This window comes from Oncorhynchus masou, chromosome 25, assembly GCF_036934945.1.
Source record: "Oncorhynchus masou masou isolate Uvic2021 chromosome 25, UVic_Omas_1.1, whole genome shotgun sequence".
NCBI lineage: Eukaryota > Metazoa > Chordata > Actinopteri > Salmoniformes > Salmonidae > Oncorhynchus > Oncorhynchus masou.
The window spans coordinates 16,029,396-16,049,377 of NC_088236.1; the positions used below are offsets into that span (position 1 = coordinate 16,029,396).

Sequence of the window (19,982 nt, forward strand, 5' to 3'; positions counted from 1 at the left end):
TGGTTATCTTCAGAATGTCCTGTGGGGTGGGGTTAAGGTGGATCAACTGAAGTTGGGGATTCCCGGTGTCTGTTATGCATGTCGTTTGGTGCGACAGAGACCCGGTGGTGAGCACAAGACTGAGGAGACCCTGTGTTCTTTTGAGAAATGTTTGCCAGATCAAGTCATGCTAGGGTATATAAGTTATCCCGTGAGAGCGCATGTTCTGATCCCACTACGGTGTTTCAGGAGCCAAGTTCATGGCCATGTTGCAGCAATATGTTGGAGGGAGATTCTGAGGGCATGGGACACTAGAGTATGTAGCTTCCCCCTTTGCCCTCAGAATAGCCTCAATTTGTCACGGCATGCACTCTACAAGGTGTCTTAAGCGTTCCACAGGGATGCTGTCCCATGTTGGATTCACATTCACAAGAACAGGTCACTCACTCATCAATGCACAATCAAAGAGCTTATACTCAGAGAGAAGATAAGTGCAATGAAGTGCTGTTGTTGCTATGTTTTAGTCTTCCTAGGAACTACAAATACACATCAGCTGTACACAGTGTACAAAACATTAGGAACACCTACAGAACAGCCTCAATTCATCAGAGCATGGACTCTACAAAGTGTCAAAAGCATTGCATAGGGTTGCTGTCCCATGTTGACTCCAATGCTTCCCACAGTTGTCAAGTTGGCTGGATGTCCTTTGGGTGGTGGGCCATTCTTGATACACAGAAAACTGTTGAGTGTGGAAAAACTCAGCAGTGTTGCAGTTCATGACAAACCAGTGCGCCTGGCACCTACTACCATACCCCGTTCAAAGACACATTTTTTGTCTTTCCCATTCACCCTCTGAATGGCACACATACACAATCCCTGTCTTAATTGTTTCAATGTGTAAAAATCCTTCTTCAACCTGTGTTCTCCCTTTCATCTACACTGATTGAAGTGGATTTAACAAGTGACATCAATAAAGGATCATAGCTTTAACTTGGTCAGACTGTCATGGAACGAGCACGTGTTCCTAATGTTTTGTATACTCAGTATGCTGAGGCAGTGAGAAAAGTAGAGGATGTTGTGCGAAGTGTGAGGGAGCCTAAGCGGATCCCTGTGAGTAGTAGGGATCCATACGCCACACATTTTACCTAGCAACCAAAAGTACTAGTTTTGAATGCTTAGCAGGACAGGAAAATTGTCCAATTCATGCACTTATCAAGACAACACATGGTCATCCCTTTTGCCTCTGATCTGGCAGGCTCATTAAACACATGCATCTTTAGTAAATTACGTCTGAGTGTTGGCTTCTGCCCCTGGCTATCTGTAAATAATGTCTGAGTGTTGGCTTCTGCCCCTGGCTCTCTGTAAATGATGTCTGAGTGTTAGCTTCTGCCACTGGCTATCTGTAAATGATGTCTGAGTGTTGGCTTCTGCCACTGGCTCTCTGTAAATGAGGTCTGAGTGTTGGCTTCTGCCACTGGCTATCTGTAAATGATGTCTGAGTGTTGGCTTCTGCCCTTGGCTCTCTGTAAATGAGGTCTGAGTGTTGGCTTCTGCCCCTGGCTCTCTGTAAATGAGGTCTGAGTGTTGGCTTATGCCCCTGGCTCTCTGTAAATGATGTCTGAGTGTTGGCTTCTGCCCCTGGCTCTCTGTAAATGATGTCTGAGTGTTGGCTTCTGCCCTTGGCTCTCTGTAAATGAGGTCTGAGTGTTGGCTTCTGCCCCTGGCTCTCTGTAAATGATGTCTGGGTGTTGGCTCTCTGTAAATGATGTCTGAGTGTTGGCCCTGGCTCTCTGTAAATGATGTCTGAGTGTTGGCTTCTGCCCCTGGCTCTCTGTAAATGATGTCTGGGTGTTGGCTTCTGCCCCTGGCTCTCTGTAAATGATGTCTGAGTGTTGGCTTCTGCCCCTGGCTCTCTGTAAATGAGGTCTGAGTGTTGGCTTCTGCCCCTGGCTCTCTGTAAATGATGTCTGAGTGTTGGCTTCTGCCCCTGGCTCTCTGTAAATGATGTCTGAGTGTTGGCTTCTGCCCCTGGCTCTCTGTAAATGATGTCTGAGTGTTGGCTTCTGCCCCTGGCTGTCCGTAAAAAAATAATAAGAAAATGGTGTCCAGTCTGCTTTGCTTAATATAAGGAATTTGAAATGATTTATATATTTTAGCAATTACATTTACTTTTGATAGTGAAGTATATTTAGAACCAAATACTTTTAGACTTTTACTCAAGTAGTATTTTACTGGGTGACTTTTACTTGAGTTGGGTACTTTTTCCACCACTGATGCTAAGAAGCCAACCTTACTGAAGCATATAGTGCATTCGGAAGGTATTCAGACCCCTTGACTTTTTCCACATTTTGTTACGTTACAGCCTTATTCTAAAATTGAATAAACAGTTTTTTCCCCTCATCAATCTACACACAATACCCCATAATAAAATAAGCAAAAACAGGTTATTAGAATTTTTTGCAAATGTATGAAAAATAAAAAAACGATGTAATATTTCCAGAAGAATTCAGACCCTTTACTTGGTACATTCTGAAGCATCTTTGGCGGCGATAACAGCCTCGTCTTCTTGGGTATGACACTACAAGCTCTTTCAGGTTGGATGGAGCTCCACAGCTATTTTCAGGTCTCTCCAGAGATGTTCGATCGAGTTCAAGTCCGGGCTCTGGCTGGACCACTCAAAGACATTCAGAGGCTCAGAATAAATTAGAGGAAAAACAAAAAGAAATGGAGTAACTTATTTAAGAAACTCAAGTGTAATATATTATAAAAAATAAAGCAAACTGGATAGAATATGGAGACAAATGCACCAAATTATATTTTAATCTTCAACATAGAAATGCTACCAAAAATAATTTACTGAAACTTGTTACAAATGAAGGAGTTACCCATGATTGAACAAATGTTGAAAGAGGAAGCAAAGTACTTTAAGCATATGTTTTTGTTTCAGTCTCCTCCATCTCCTCTAACCGAAGTTAATTGTATGGATTTGTTTCTATGAATAATGTTAAATGAACAGACGTACAGAAAGACTCATGTGAAGGCCAAATTACAGAGGAGGAACTTCTTGATGCAATTAAAGCCTTTAAGGATGGGAAAACTCCAGGGCTGGATGGCATACCAGTGGAAGTATACAAAACTCCAGGGCTGGATGGCATACCAGTGGAAGTATACAAAACTCCAGGGCTGGATGGCATACCAGTGGAAGTATACAAAACTCCAGGGCTGGATGGCATACCAGTGGAAGTATACACAACTCCAGGGCTGGATGGCATACCAGTGGAAGTATACACAACTCCAGGGCTGGATGGCATACCAGTGGAAGTATACACAACTCCAGGGCTGGATGGCATACCAGTGGAAGTATACACAACTCCAGGGCTGGATGGCATACCAGTGGAAGTATACACAACTCCAGGGCTGGATGGCATACCAGTGGAAGTATACAAAACTCCAGGGCTGGATGGCATACCAGTGGAAGTATACAAAACTCCAGGGCTGGATGGCATACCAGTGGAAGTATACAAAACTCCAGGGCTGGATGGCATACCAGTGGAAGTATACAAAACTCCAGGGCTGGATGGCATACCAGTGGAAGTATACAAAACTCCAGGGCTGGATGGCATACCAGTGGAAGTATACAAAACCTTTTTTGATATACTCAGAGGACCATTACTGGCATGTTTTAACAACTCGAATGTAAATGGTAGATTGTCAGACACTCAACAAGAAGGTCTGATTTCATTTTTCCTGAAACAGGATACAAGTGGGAAATATAAAGATCCAGTCCATTTAAAATATTGGAGGCCCCTTAAACTTCAGTTTTGTGATGCAAAACTTCAAGCAAAATGTATAGCTCATAGAATTAAAAAGGTATTGTCGGACATTATTCATTCTAATCAGACAGGTTTTTTACATGGACGATACATGAGAGATAATATAAGGCAAGTACTGGAAACAATAATTGTTTAACACCTTTTTGGTTACTTCATGATTTCATACATGTTATTTCATAGTTTTTATGTCTTCACTATTATTCTACAATGTAGAAAACAGTAAAACTAAAGAACTTGAATTAGTAGGTGTGTAGAAACCTTTGACTGGTACTGTATAGTATATATATTAGCAAAAAAATATATGGGGGATTGGAAGTGCTCCAGACAATTACATTGATGGGAGCTACAATCTATCTGCAATATTAAAGCTGATTTAGCCTCTAAAATACATGTTAAAAAAGTACATTCTGAGGCTTGTCCTGAAGCCACTTCTGCATTGTCTTGGCTGTGTGCTTAGAGTTGTTGTCCTGTTGGAAGGTGAACCTTTGCCCAAGTCTGAGGTTTCCTCCTCCTCCCTCTGTACTTTGCTCCGTTCATCTTTCCTTTGATCCTGACTAGTCTCCCAATCCATGCCTCTGAAAAATATCCCCACAGCATGATGCTTCAACCACCATGCGTCATCCTAGGGATGGTGCCAGGTTTCCTTCAGATGTTACGTTTGGCATTCAGGCCAAAGAGTTCAATCTTGGTTTCATCAGACCAGAGAATCTTGTTTCTCATGGTCTGAGAGTCCTTTAGGTGCCTTTTGGCCAACTCCAAGTGGGCTGTCATGTGCCTTACTGAGGAGGGGCATTCATCTGGCCACTCTACCATAAAGGCCTGATTGGTGGAGTCCTGCAGAGATGGTTGTCCTTCTGGAAGGTTCTTCCATCTCCACAGAGGAACTCTGGAGCTCTGTCAGAGTGACCATCGGGTTCTTGGTCACCTCTCTGACCAAGGTCCTTCTCCCCCGATTTCTCAGTTTGGCTAGGCAGCCAGCTCTAGGAAGAGTCTTGGTGATTCCAAACTTCTTCCATTTTAGAATGACGGTTTTGGGGGGACCTTCAACCTTCCCTAGATCTGTGTCTCAACACAATCCTGTCTCGGAGATCCTACAGACCTCATGGCTTGGTTTTTGCTCTGACATACACTGTCAACTGTGGGAACTTATATAGACAGGTGTGTGCCTTAACAAATCGTGTCCAATTAATTGAATTTACCACAGGTATCACAACAGTGAAGTGTAAGGGGCAATCAAGTTGTAAAAACATCTCAAGGATGATCAATGGAAACAGGATGCACCCGAGTTCAATTTTGAGTCTCATAGCAAAGGGTCTGAATACCCATGTACATTTTTAATACATTTGCAAAAATGTCTAAAAACCTGTTACACTTTGTCATCCCGGGGTCTTGTGTGTAAGATTGATGAGGATTTGTTTTTATTTAATTTTAAGCCTGTAACGTAACAAAATGTGTAAAAGTCAAGAGGTCTGAATACTTTCCGAATGCACTGTATATCACTCATTGGCTTATCCTTCTGTTGCAAGCACAGATGTACTATTCACACGGATCCTCTCAGAATCCCTCACCCTTGACCCATCCTCCTCCTCTACTTTCTTCACTGCCTCAGCATATGACACCTTCTGCACAAATCTTTTTTTCTTCTCTTTACCCCTGTTTTCTCCCCAATTTTGTGATATCCAATTGCGATCTTGTCTCATCGCTGCAGTTCCCCAACATGTACGGGAGAGGCAAAGGTCGAGTCATGCGTCGAGCTGCTTCGTAACACCCGCTCGCTTAACTCGGAAGCTAGCTGCACCAATGTGTCGGAGAAAACACCGTTCAACTGACGACGGCGTCAGCTTGCAGGCTCCAGGCCAGCCACAAAGTGCCTCTAGAGCGCGATCAGCGAAGTAAAGCACCCTCAGTGAAACCCTCCCCTAACCTGGATGACGCTGGGCCGATTGTGCGCCGCCCTAATGGACTCCCGGTCACGTCTGGGATCGAACCCCAGGGTGTAGCAACACCGCAACACTGCAATGCAGTGCCTTAGACCACTGTGCCACTCAGGAGGCCTTACCTTCTGCACTACTCTGACTCTAGCCACCTCAACCTGCCTCTCTCTCACTGGACACTTCCGATCCCCAACAACATGTGCATCTCTACAGTTGACACACACATGTATCCAGATAACTACACAATTCTCCATTCTATGCCCTTCTGCACACATCTTGGAATCTCCCTTCTGCACACATCTTGGAATCTCCCTTCTGCACACATCTTGGAATCTCCCTTCTGCACACATCTTGGAATCTCCCTCCTACACACTGGTGCGACATGACGATAAATGTTGCACCTGAAACAGCTCAGTCCGTTCGCCATAAAAGCTTTAACGGGATAACTGTTATATCCTAACAGGACCTTGTCTTGTAAAGACTCTGACTCAAAAGGACTGACAGTGACTCCTCTGTTTCACCACTCTCACCGCTGCGTCTGTGTCGCACCAAACAGCAGGCGTCACAAACACCAGGAATCTTCAACTTCAATTGCTCCCCCTCCACACTTAACGCTACCACAGAAATCATTCCTTTCAATGGTGCAAGAAACAGATCTTGACCCAAGTTGCGTGACATGGAGCGCCCGCTACCTCTGATCAGAAGAAACACAAACGAATATTACAAGTCCACTGCAGGTTACCTATTTACTGATTCAACTGCACCCAACTCCTTTTCCACCCACCCTGAAACCACAAATGGATCCGCCAAAAGGCTAGGATCCACTTTCCCCAAAAATGTCACTCCTACTGGATCAGAATCTTCTTTATCATGTCCATCAATGCCATGTTCAGGCCTCCAAGCTTTTCACCACACCTTCCACCTCATTTAAATCGCCCTCATTCACATCCAGAACTCAGGCTGGCGCACGGCTCACTCTGTTTGCGCTTGACACCAATCTTCTTCGACACTGCATCTACATTTTTAGCACCATCTTCCTCAAATTCAAATCAACCTCTTCTTACTAATTTCCCCCCTCCATTCCTCCTCAGAAATCCCAATATTCCTCTTCTCCCAACTTTGCCTGCGGCCTGATGACATCCTGGCATAACTACATCTGTCTTTCTCCCTGTGGCATTAGTCCGAGATCTGAACTCTCACTCCTGTTCCAGTTGCCTCACTGTCTTTCTGACGCGATCAGCAGATACTACTGTATTGGAGTGGCTCTGTCCCCTGCCTACGTACTGGAGTCATAGCTTAAAATGTACAATAGAAGTATAAAGAGAGGTTCCTGCAGATGCATGAATCCCCACATGCAGGAACGCCCAGAATTGCGGGCTGCAGTTGCACCCTGCTTAATAAATCTGCCAAGGCACGACTGCTTTTCTGATTTAATCTTCTGTTGCCACATGGAAACTATTAACCATTTACAATGTAGGAAAATACGTTCATTCATTGCAGAAAAGCTGAAGGAACAGATTTTACATTGTAGGCCTACATGCTTTCGGCATCATAGTGCTAGAGACGATTTTTGAGAACGCAGCAGGGGATCTCGGTCACATCATACAGGCAATCGCGAAAATAGTTGACGCCGTAATATGTCCCTTCTCTCTTTCCTTCCATTAGCTAGCCAGTGTTTTGGCTAAATGTAAAGTGGTCCAACCAGAGAAAAGTTCCAGTGATTGCATCGTTTGAATTTCTTTCAGACAGTTCGTGTGAGCTGGTCTACAAGAACATTAGGAAACACGGTGAGCTCCGTTAGCGTACTGGCCAACTTTATGCAAGAAATTAGACTGGGTTCAGTAAACAAAAACTAGCTAGCGTCAGTTAGCAAGCAATGAAGCAATTAGCCATGCTATATTACCCAGTCGTCGGGTCTCGGCTAGGAAGTAACCAATGAAGTACTAGCTACCGCTAGCTAGCGAGCTTTAGAGATGAGAGGGCCAAAATAAGGTACAGAATACTGTCATAAGTCAGCAGTTTATGTGTGGAATAAAACATGGTAACTACTGTGTACGAAAGCTAACGCGTTACCTATGGCTCTGTGTAACGTAAGCTAGCTATATGCTAACTAATCTGTGTGGTGGAGGAATAGCTAGGCTAACTGAACATGACTAGATTGAACTATAGATAGCTACTTTAGTCTATTGAATACAATCGTATATATATATATATATCTCGACTGAAAGCCATGACATTTGTCTTTGTGTTCTATTATAATGTAGTGTGTCATCCTTTGGATTGCTGGGATGTAATGTTAACGCGGTCGTTAGTCATCCATAGTAACGTTAGTACGGCGGGGTCAACTAACATTATGGTACCATCACACATTGCTTCCCATGAGATTGTTTTCTTGTCTTGAGTCAAGTAATTGCGTGAGTTTTTGGGGGGGACGCTGGGCTGTATTGTTGACTCCTTGCCCAATGTCTCAAAAGACTACCGAAGTAGCCCCTGACGCTAACTATTATTGTGATGTGAGACTAAATCAAATTCACCCGTTCTAAAGCAAGGTCAACTGACAGCTCACAGTGGAGAGAGGTCAAGTGTTATTGCAATTTCGTTAAGCCTGTAGGAGTGGGTATACTTTGTGGAACATTCCAATAGGAATCTGTTACCTGTTACAAAAACTTCGTAAGGTACAAGGTTGCCGACAAAAACGCACACAAAGTAGCATGATCAATTCACCTAGCCAACGAGCTGCCGAATAGGCATCAACTCACCTCGTAGCTTATTCTTAATGTTTGTCCATAGGCTACCAGAGTGAGGACAGACATTTTTCAGAATAAACGTGGTGAGTGAAAAACCTAATGAAATTGCCCACTCCCTACCCGGTATCTTATTCTGCTGCTAAACAACTTTGTATGCGTTGTTTTTTGGCAATCTTGTTGTTTGCGACGTTTTTGGAACCGATTCATGTTGGAACGTTCCACAAATTATACCCACCGGCCTGTATGATTGCCTGTATAGAACTTTGTCATGTTTATGATTCACAACACCCTGATCATATTATTCCCATTGTCAGTTTATTTGCTGTGTGTATATATGTATTTTTTATTTTAATGCTGCACAAGCATTGTAGTTATCGGATATTAAAGATCTAGGCTATTGAATTTAATAGATTATGAATAATCTCTGTCATACATCCACACGTGATTGGTAGGGTTCATAAGAGTTCACAGCAAAGAAGCTCTGGCTGTCTGAATGACTTGACTATTCCACAGCATGAGTAGGGTGTCCAGTGGAGAAGTTGAAAACATTGATTTTAGTTTCTTATTTCAGCAGGTGTGAGACCATGGTGGTGAATCTCTGCCTACCACATTTCAAGACCACCATCCAGTGTGACAAGGTACAAAACAATTAGAGTTTTATGGACTGGAGTAGCCAAAATGCCACTTGAAGTTCAGTACCTTGTTGTCAAGTCAAAACGGTCATCACCCATAATGCTTGCACTGCGGTGACAAACCCAGGATATGGCTCCAAAAGCGTACACACTGAACTTCAAGTCGAGGTTTGGCAAGGACCAGAGCTGACATTATCCCCCATGTCCCTCCATAGATTGTTGACTAACGTTGGTTCAATGTGTAACAATCTGAACAAATGGTTATATTCCCAGTCAAAGCAAATGGGAGAAAATGCTTCAAAATTAACATCTAAAATAAGCATTTTTATTGGAAAATTGTAGATCCTCTTCCTCTTCTCCATACTCTACCTCTTCTCCATACTCTACCACTTCTTCCTCTTCTCCATACTCGTCCTCTTCTTCATACTCGTCCTCTCTTCTATACTCTACCACTTCCTCTACTCCATACTCTACCTCTTCCTCCTCCAGAGTACAACACAAAGCCAATCTTCCCTTTGTCTCGTCACACCCCCCTGTCCTTCTCACCTACTGTGGTCATTTTCTGTCCTCTGGGTTTTATGGAGAGGGGGAGGAGAAAGGGTGAGAGATGTGTGCTTGAATGAGAAGAGGAGGAAAGGGTTGAAGGATGGAGGTGGCAGAGGAGAAGGAGAGGAGCAAGGTGCTGTGTGCGAGGTTGAATCACAGATGACCTTGCTATGTTCCGGTCTTTATATTATGGGTTGTCTGATACTCACTTCGCTTGGTGTTATTCTTCTTCTGGGAATAAGTCTTCCACTTTTTCACCCTCTTTACCTCTCCCCTCTTTCCTTTCTCTCCACCTCTCCTATTTGCTCTTTCTGTCACCTCTTCCTTCACTCCTCCCCCTCATCACTTCACTGCTTTTAAATGTATGTAGTTCTGTTCTTGAGCTATTCTTGTCTATTAATGTTCTGCATTCATGTCATGTTTAATGTTTTGTGTGGAACCCAGGAAGAGTAGCTGCGGCTTTCGCAACAGCTAATGGGGATCCTAATAAAATACCAAATACTTCTTCCTCAACCCTACCTCCCTCTCCTCCAATTCCTTCCCTCTCACGTTCCTCACTCTGCCCCTATTATTTTCCCTCCCTCCCTCATCTAGCTATGTGCAGATGGGTACGACGTCACCAACCTCCTATCGGCCGACCCAGCAGTCCGGAGGCGGGGTTTTAAGCTGGAGTACTTCCTGCGGCCGCCTGTTCAGGTGAGCTGACGCTGTAGAATATTTAGAGATGTGTATTATGACATCACTGTCCTATTCTTCTTCATCTCTTTCTGGAGAAGTGGTCAAGGTGGGTATATCTGTCTAATCTCCCTTTGTCTGACTCTAGGTGACACTGCAGTTTGGCTTCCAGGTGGAAGTGTGTAGGGTGGATGTGGAGCTGTGGCCCTGGGGCATGGACCGAGGACAGGCCTGCAAGAGGCTGGAGATCAGCACCAGCTCTGACCCCCCACTCCCCCACAATCACAGCTTAGAGCAGGGCCAAACCCAGGCCCAGCAAGGCCAAGAGAAGGGCCAGCAATGGGACCAAGCCAAGGCCCAGTTCAAAGGCCACCAATGGAGCCTCCAGGCCCAACAATATAGTCTACAAGGCCAGGAGAAGAGCCAGCAATGGACCCAACGTGGCCAAACGCACAGCCACACAGACACCAGCCAGGGGGCTTTTCACCTGGTGGGACGCTGTGAACTAACAGAAGAGACCCACGTCAGTTTCTCCCATCCCTGTTTCCGCCCGCGCCCTCCCTTCTCCTCCCTGCCCCCGGCACCCCGTGAGGGGTGTAGACAAGAGGAGCTGTGGAGCAGGGGCCCGCTCTCACTAGGCTCTGTGAAGCAGCTCCGTGTGACAGTGCCGTACGGTGCGGGTGCCTCCGCGATGGGGCTCAAGGCACTGGCAGTGTGGGGGCTGCCTTCTCGCTGCTGCCCTCCGGACGAGGTGGAGAGGGTGAGGATAACTCATGAGAACGCTAGCCTGAGACCAGTGCCACGGCTCAGCCACTTGGCATCAGCTCAGCCTTCACCTGCCAATCAACCACCGGCACTGTCACAGACGACAACAGCAACTAGGTACAATGTGTATAAAACAATGACTGTATGAGGCAGATGAATTGCAACTCTTTTCACAAAGCCAAAGGCAAAACCGTCATCTGTGGGAGGATATTAATGTATTTTTCTCCTCTTTTCTATTCTCTGACCCCCAGCCTCCTGCAAGTACCTGAGGAGTTCCTGGACCCGCTGACCCAGGAAGTGATGTTGTTGCCCATGCTGCTGCCCAGTGGAGTGTCTGTGGACAGCTCTACTCTGGAGGAGTACCAGAGGAGGGAGGCTACCTGGGGTCGCGTCCCCAACGACCCCTTCACCGGTGTCCCCTTCGTCCCTGAGTCACAGGCCCTCCCCAACCCCCACCTGAAGAGCCGCATCGACCGCTTCTTGCTCCAGACAGGGTTAGAGGTCAGGGATGGAGCGGTTGGGAGGCAGGGCCATGGGGAGAGTCCGCAGCCCTCCAGACTCATACCTCCACAGAGGACTGGAGAGAGTAGGGACTCTGCTGTCACCACTGCTGCTGCTGTAGAGTCAGCCAACCACCAGGGGACACTTAGCCGAAACAGTGGGACTCGCACACAGACTACCCAAAAAGGGGCAGAAAGTGTTATTACACAGAGGAGCCAGCTTACGCAGTACAGGGGGACTGGGGCTTTTAACAACAGGGCGAAGAATGGGAATGGGAAGGATCGGTGCGCTGGTAAAGTTGGCCCTAAAGAAGGGGCAGTGGATAGAGTGAGTTCCCAGGAGGGAGGGCCAGACTTGGGGACAAGGAGAAAGAGAGAGCTTGAGGTTTGGGCCACTCTGATCCGTTCAAAGGGAAAGGGTGAGCCCACCGGGCCCAAAGCAGCCTCTGCTAGTGCTGGTCACTCCAAGGAGCTACTTCCTGACTTGAAAAGACCAAGAACAGATGCAAACCCCACTATCTCCTCAGGTGAGTGGTAAATGCGAAAAGCGTGAGAACAAAAACATTGCATTCTGGCGTTTAGTTAAAGGGCCTTTGTTTAGGGTTGGCTGTATCAAGTGTTTGAATGTGTGACTTACGATTGTTTTTGTTATTCCTCTTGTTCCAGCCACAGTTCCTAGCAGTAGCTCCCATGAGCAGCGTTTGTCTGCCAGTCTAGACTATGAACAGCGTTTGTCTACCAGTCTAGACCAAGAACAGCGTTTGTCTGCCAGTCTAGACCAGGCCCTTCTCTCAGCCCTGCAGGGTCGACCCTCCTTTACCTCCTACCCCTCCCAAACCCCCCAGCTCCAGCACAAACACACAGACACACCTGCTGACACCCCAACAGGTAGGAACGGCCTCTAGCGGCTCTGTTTGAATTTGGCTGAAATGTACCCTTCCTTGGATTATGAATGCATGACGGGGAAATTCTTGAGTTGACTAGTCATTGGTTGAACAAGTCAGATGGTCAAGTAGTGCGACGTTGCCTAGGTATCCGGGAGAAAAACACTTTGTCAGAGGCAGTCCAAGTACTTTCAGCCTCATTACACTGTACCAACTATTTTCTAGTCTTTATTATGTTCACCTACAGTACAATAAGAATTTGGTGGATGATTATTTGTCCTGTTTCACTCATGCACAAGTGTTTGTTAATACGCATGTGTGAATTGGAAATGTGTTTTTTGCATAGCCCACTCTCCCTGAGACACCCTCAGAGAGTGGGGTCATGGCCAGGGTCTGCCATTGCCAACAGTGACCCCAGGTTTGCAGAGATAGGTTAACATCTGTCTTTATACTCCATCCTCCGACTCGCCATACAAACTTCCTTCCCATTGCTGTAATTAATGTAGTTTGTTGATAGAGCCTTTTTAAAATAGTGTTTGTTGTTGGAGTATTAAGTGGTCAGAGTATAAAATACAAACTGTGAAGACTCATTCAAGGTGTACATACTGCTCAATACATGCATTCTCTTTCTCTCCTTCATCCTCTTTCTCACCCTCTAGCTTTTCCTATTTCTCTCTTTCCCCCTCTTCTCTCCCCACTTCCCTTTCTCTCTCTCCCAGGTGAGAACAGGTGTGGTTCCTGTTCCTGCTCTTTATCAGTCTACTCGACCTCTCCATCAGCATATCGCCTGCCCTGTGGTCACTTCCTGTGCCGTCCCTGCCTACACAGGAAGTCCCGCCCACTTGTCACTACAGCAATGCCCAATCACATCCTCTGTCCCACCTGCCATAGCCCTGCCGCTTCCAGTGACATCACACACGTGCATCACTGAACGGAAAATGTGTCGCATTAACCACTGAACGGGCTATGGCGGCAGGTAACCTAGCAGTTAAGAGTGTTGGGCCAGTAATTGAAAGGTTGCTGGTTCAAATCCCTGAGTCGACTAGGTGAAAAGTCTGTCTGTACCCTTAAGCAAGGCACTTAAACCTAATTGCTTCTGTAAGTTCCTCTGGATAAGAGCGTCGGCTAAATGACTAAAATGTAAACGAACTGAACAACCCTACTGCAACTCACTGAAAATGTGTGTGCTCTTAACCACCAATGGATACGCAGTCACCCACTCAATCTGCCTGTGCTCTTCACTGCACACGTGAGCAGCAGAATAGTGGTGGACATTGGAGGAAACACAGATTACAATGGGACTCTTTATTGTCCATTGGACCTTGATGAACAATGACTTAAAATCCCTCCCTGCCTCTCTACCCCTGTCCTCAACAGAACTCATTAAAACGTTTACAGACATCTTCTGAAATGTGTGTTTTAGTTTGTATTATTCACTGTGGTGATGTGGGTTCTACTTATACCCACCCAACTGTCATAACTTGAACCTTCCCTTTTCTTGGTCGGGGAGTGTTTGTTTCTGCTTTTCCAACTTGTCTTGCTAAACCAAGGCTAGAGTGTAGTGTCAGTGCGTCACAGCTGCCATTGTAGATCTGTACAGAGAGGAATAGTAAAGTGTGTTCAGTCACAAAGAATGGTTAGGAGGGAAAAGAAGAGTGTTGGGCCAGGCTGCTGTCTCATTGAGAAGTGGACAGTACAGAACAAACCTACCTTTGTTCCCCCTCTTCCTACTTTCCCCTTGTTTTCCCTCGTCTCAAGTTCAAGTCTCAACTCAATTGTCCCAGAGGGGAAATATATTTTGCAGCAATAGTCTTTAAACATGGACATAAATACAATTGACAGGGACTTCATACATACAGTGCCTCATGAGTGGACATACCCCTTGCATAGTCTTCACATTTTGCTGCCTTAAAATTACATCTAAAAAGGGATTACATTAGATTTCTTTCCTACAGAACTACAAAACCTACTCCCCATATTCAAAATGAGAAAGTTAAAACATGTTATAAATTAATATTAAAAGCGAAGATGTCTTGATTACATATGTCTTCACACCCCAGAGTTAATACTCGGTGGGAACACCTTTGGCAGACATTACAGCTGTGAATCATTTTGAATATTATTCTTCTAACTCTTCACAATTCTTAGGGCAACATATGCCCATTTGTTCTGTTCAAAATTGCTCAAGGTAGGTAAATTTGGTTGGGAATCATTGATGGATGCAATATTCAAACCTTTAAATGAGGATAGACTAAGACCAGTAAGAAAAACTCAACACCTCATGGAAAGCCATTTTGGTGTGTCTTGTATAAAAATGTTAATGTCTTGCTGAAAAATAAAACTATCCCAGGGTTAGGTTTTCAGAAGACTCAGGCGGGTTTTTTTGTTTAACTTTTTACCTGGGCTTTGCTCCTTTCACATTTCTTTCGATCCTGACAAACTCCCCAGTCCCTGCCGATGACAAGCATACCCATAACATGATGCTTCTACCACAATACTTAAATACAGAGGGTTTCACTGTGTTGTATTGGATAAGAGCGTCTGCTAAATGACTTAAATGTAAATGTAAATATGACCAAAACCTGTAGTTTTTAATTTAGGCCATACAGGTAATGTCTTGCAGTATTACCAGTGGTGTAAAGTACTTAAGTAAAAATATTTTAAAGTACTACTTAAGTAGTTTTGTTTGGTATCTGTACTTTATTATTTATATTTTTGACTACCTAAAGAAAATGTCCTTTTTGTACATTTTCCCTGACACCCAAAAGTACTTGTGTATTTCAAATGCTTAGCAAGACAGGACAATTGTCCAATTCACACACACATCAATTTTCTATTAAGGTATCTTTACTCAAGTATAACAACTTGATACTTTTTCACCACTAAGTATTACTTAATGTCCTTGTTGCCAACTGAATGGAATTGTGTTTTTTTAACAGGCTTCCTTTCCCTTTGTTATTCAGGCCAGTAATGTAGAGTGGTGGCAGCATCAACTTATGGTCATAGCCATATGGGGGTGGGTGGCTTGGGAGTATTTTTGTCCACTCATACAGGATTAATAAATCCCTACTTGAAGGAGTAATCTAATTTAGTGGATTTGTTTTATTTTCTATACTGGGAGCACCCTCAGCGCTCCTAGCACCCATGAATATGGGTATATTTGTCACCAGCAGGGACTGGGGAGTTTGTAAAAATTGATATAAATATGAAAGGAGCAAAGTCCAGATAAAAAGTTAGAGGGAAAACCTGCCTCAGTCTTCTGAAAATCCTGTTATAGAATACAACTTTTCACGGCATAATTACCCACATTTTAATTCCAAAGACACCAGAATGGCTTTGCATGTGGTGTTGAGTGTTCTTGAATGGTCCAGTCTCTGTGCCGACTTAAATCTGCTTAAAAAACTCAGACAATGTTTGAATATTGCTGTCCATCAACGATTCTCAACCAAATTTACTGAGCTTGAACAATTGACAAAAACAATGGATAAACTGCATTTGGAAAGTATTCAGACCCCTTGACTTTTTCCAGTTTGTTACATTCCAGCCTTATTCTAAAATGCATTAAATAGTTTTTTTCCACTCAATCTACACACAATAACCCATAATGACAAAGCAAAAATCAGATTTTGAAATTTTAGCAAATTTATGAAAATATCACATTTACATAACTGTTCAAACTCTTTAATTACTTTGTTGAAGTACCTTTGGCAGCGATTACAACCTCGAGTCTTCTTGGGTATGATGCTACAAGCTTGGCACACCTGTATTTGGGGAGTTTCTCACATTTTTCTCTGCAGATCCTCTCAAGCTCTGTCAGGTTGGATGGGGAGCGTCGCTGCACAGCTATTTTCAGGTCTCTCCAGAGATGTTCAATTGTGTTCGAGTCTGGGCTCTGGCTGGGCCACTCAAGGTCATTGACGTGTCCCAAAACCACTCCTGCGTTATCTTGGCTGTTTGCATAGAGTCATTGTCCTGTTGGAAGGTGAACCTTCGCCCCGGTCTGAGGTCCTGAGCACTCTGGAGCAAGATTTCATCAAGGATCACTCTGTACTTTGCTCCGTCATCTTTCCCTCAATCCTGACTAGTCTCCCTGCTGCTGAAAAACCTCCCCACAGCATGATGCTGTGACCACCATGCTTCACCATAGGGATGGTCCCAGGTTTTCTCCAGATGTGACGCTTGGCCTTCAGGCCAAAGAGTTAAATCTTGGTTTCATCAACCAGAGAATCTTGTTTCTCATGGTCTGAGAGTCCTTTAAGTATCTTGGCAAACTCCAATCGGGCTGGCATGTGCCTTTTACTGAAGAGTGGCTTCCGTCTGGCCACTACCATGAAGACCTGATTGGTGGAGTGCTGCAGAGATGGTTGTCCTTCTGGAAGGTTCTCCTATCTCCACAGAGGAACTCTGGAGATCTGTCGAAGTGACCATTGGGTCACTCCCCCAATTGCTCAGTTTGGCTGGGAAGCCAGCTCTAGGAGGAGTCTTGGTGGTTGCAAACTAATTCAATATAAGAATGATGGAGGCCACTGTGTTCTTGGGGACCTTAAATGCAGCAAACATTTTTTGATACCCTTCCCTAGATCTGTGCCCTGGCACAATCCTGTCTTGGAGCTCTATGGACAATTGCTTCGATTTGATGGCTTGGTTTTTGCTCTGACATGCACTGTCAACTGTGGGACCTTTATATCGACAGCTGTGTGCCTTTCCAAATCATGTCCAATCAATTGAATTTACCACAGATGGACTCCAAGTTGTAGAAACATCAAGGATGATCAATGGAAACAGGATGCACCTGAGCTCAATTTTGAGTCTCATAGCAAAGGGTTTGAATACTTAAAAAGTGTAATACATTTTTTCCTTAAATCTAATTTCTAACAAACTGTTTTTGCTTTGTCATTATGGGGTATTGTGTGTAGATTGATGAGGAAATGTTTTTATTTAATCGATTTTAGGATACGCTGTAATGTAACACAGTGGAAAAAGTCAAGGGGTCTGAATACTTTCCGAATGCACTGTATGTTGCCATAAGAGTTGTGCAAGGTTGGTGGAATCAGTCATTCACAGCTATAATGGCTTAAAAGGTACTTCCACCAAGTATTAAGTCAGGGGTGTGAAGACATTTGCAGTCAATGTCTACTCATGTTGTATTTCTTAGTAATTGGCAAAATGTTGTATAATTTTTCCATCACTTTGAAAATGTGGAGTACATTGTGTAGATCGATGGGTAAAAAATCCAATTCCATTTTTATATTTAATTTTAAGGCAGCAAAATGTCAAGACTGCAGTGGGAGTCTAGACTTCAACTAGCGACAGTAGGTGATCGACAGGGAATTCATAGGTGAATAAATCTAGCTATATACTTCTTCCTTGCCTCCTCTTCATCCTCTCACACATGCCATTACGGGGACCCTTTGAGTTGTTTGCTGAAGGCTGAAACACTTCCAACCTTTGAAGAGAAGAAAGACAGAGGTGTAGAAAGAGGGAGAGTGAACAGAGTGCTCCTTCAGCTGATGTGTCATTGTGAGGAAACAAATGGCAGAACCATGTGCTGAACTGAACTGACCATTGGAGGCCTGTACAACATGAACATCTCTCTGCTCCCTCTATTCTTGTCTTCCATCTCAACTGACAGCAGGAGGCCAGTACAACATGGAACTACTCTACACCCAGTGGTGATTTTAGCATGCAAATCTTGGTGGGGCAAACAAAAAAAGTGTGGGATGCATGTCAGCCAAGCAGCAACACAACACTAAACAATACATTAATTGTACTATAATGGTGACAAACGGTGCCCACAAACTGTTAGGGCCGACATAAAGCTGTCCCAACACAGTCCCAACACCTTACCACTGCTACACCTGGCTATCAGCGGAGCCTTATCTGGCAGCGAAACAGTTCATTCAGCCTCATTTACTGCCTTTAAAAAAAACATAGCTGATATGGCTGACTTGCTTAAACAAATGTGGTTTCTAATGACAATTGAGATGTACAAACTATGACATAAGGGGACAACAAGCGGATACGAGGCAATGGGTAACGATGCTTCGTGGGTGACTGTTGTCTGTGTGCAGAGGGTCCCTGGTTCGGGGACGGATGAAAGCTATACTGTTGCATTGAGGCTGTGGACCTGGATCACTGGTTGCTGCGGAGAAAGAGGAGGTCAAAAGGGGGGTGAGTGTAACCGATGTGAAATGGCTAGCTAGTTAGCGGTGGTAATAGTGTTTAAATCGGTGACGTCACTCGCTCTGAGACCTTGAAGTAGTTCTGTTGCTCTGCTAGGGCCGCCGCTTTTGTTGCGCGATGGGTAACGATGCTTCGTGGGTGACTGTTGTCGGTGTGTGCAGAGGGTCCCTGGTTCGAGCCCAGGTTGGGGCGAGAAGAGGGACGGAAGCTATACTGTTGCATTTGTAAGCAGCTTTATTAACTCAATTACTTTATTTTTTTACATGGTTTGCAAACTGATATATGACATGTATTAATGCCAAAATAACAAGCAAAACAGGCAAGCCCCCCCCAAAAAAATATATGTACACGCCTGTTCAAAAGTTTAGGGTCACTTAGAAATGTCCTTGTTTTTGAAAGAAAAGCAATTTTTTTCCCCCCATATTAAAATAACATCAAATTGATCAGAAATACATTGTAGACATTGTTAATGTATCTATTGTAGCTGGAAACGGCTGATTTTTAATGGAATATCTACATAGGCGTAGAGGCCCATTATCAGCAACCATCGCTCCTGTGTTCCAATGGCACGTTGTGTTAGCTAATCCGAATGTATCATTTTAAAAGGCTAATTGATAATTAGAAAACCCTTTTGCAATTATGTTAGCACAGCTGAAAACTGTTGTTCTAATTAAAGAAGCAATACAACTGGCCTTCTTTAGACTAGTTGTGTATCTGAATCATCAGAATTTTTGGGTTCGATTACAAGCTCAAAATGGCCAGAAACAAATAACTTTCTTCTGAAACTCATCAGTCTGTTCTTGCTCTGAGTAATGAAGGCTATTCCATGTGAGAAATTGCAAAGAAAATGAAGATCTCGTACAATGCTGTGTACTACTCCCTTCACAGATCAGCGCAAATGGTCTCTTACCAGAATAGAAAGAGGAGTGGGAAGCCCTGGTGCACAACTGAGCAAGAGGACAAGTACATTAGTGTCTAGTTTGAGAACTAGAGCCTCACAAGACTGCAACTGGCAGCTTCATTAAATATTACCTGCAAAACACCAGTCTCAACGTCAACAGTGAAGAGGCAGCTTCTGGATGTTGGCCTTCTAGACAGATTTTCAAAGAAAAAGCCATATCTCAGACTGGCCAATAAAAATAAAAGATTAAGATAGGCAAAAGAACACAGACACTGGACAGAGGAACTCTGCCGAGAAGGCCAGCATCCCGGAGTCGCCTCTTCACTGTTCACGTTGAGACTGAAGTAGAAGACAGGATGACTACAGGTGCTCCTTTTCTGGCCAATCCAATGCCACATTCCAT

General features: G+C 44.3%; 1 protein-coding gene across 2 annotated transcripts; it reads left to right on the top strand.

The window, feature by feature from the left end:
- Nucleotides 1-7,389: 7,389 nt before the first annotated feature.
- Nucleotides 7,390-13,906, top strand: LOC135513823 (RING finger protein 37-like). 2 transcript variants are annotated; one of them, XM_064936771.1, is made up of 7 exons: nucleotides 7,390-7,533; nucleotides 9,065-9,131; nucleotides 10,266-10,367; nucleotides 10,495-11,228; nucleotides 11,363-12,138; nucleotides 12,278-12,499; nucleotides 13,155-13,906. In XM_064936771.1, exons 2-7 carry the CDS (start codon nucleotides 9,078-9,080, stop codon nucleotides 13,424-13,426), a joined length of 2,160 nt encoding a protein of 719 aa, XP_064792843.1. In that variant the 5' UTR covers nucleotides 7,390-7,533; nucleotides 9,065-9,077; the 3' UTR covers nucleotides 13,427-13,906. The 2 variants fall into 2 exon arrangements, with proteins under 2 accessions (XP_064792843.1, XP_064792842.1); XM_064936770.1 differs by having other exon boundaries at nucleotides 9,068-9,131.
- Nucleotides 13,907-19,982: the final 6,076 nt, after the last annotated feature.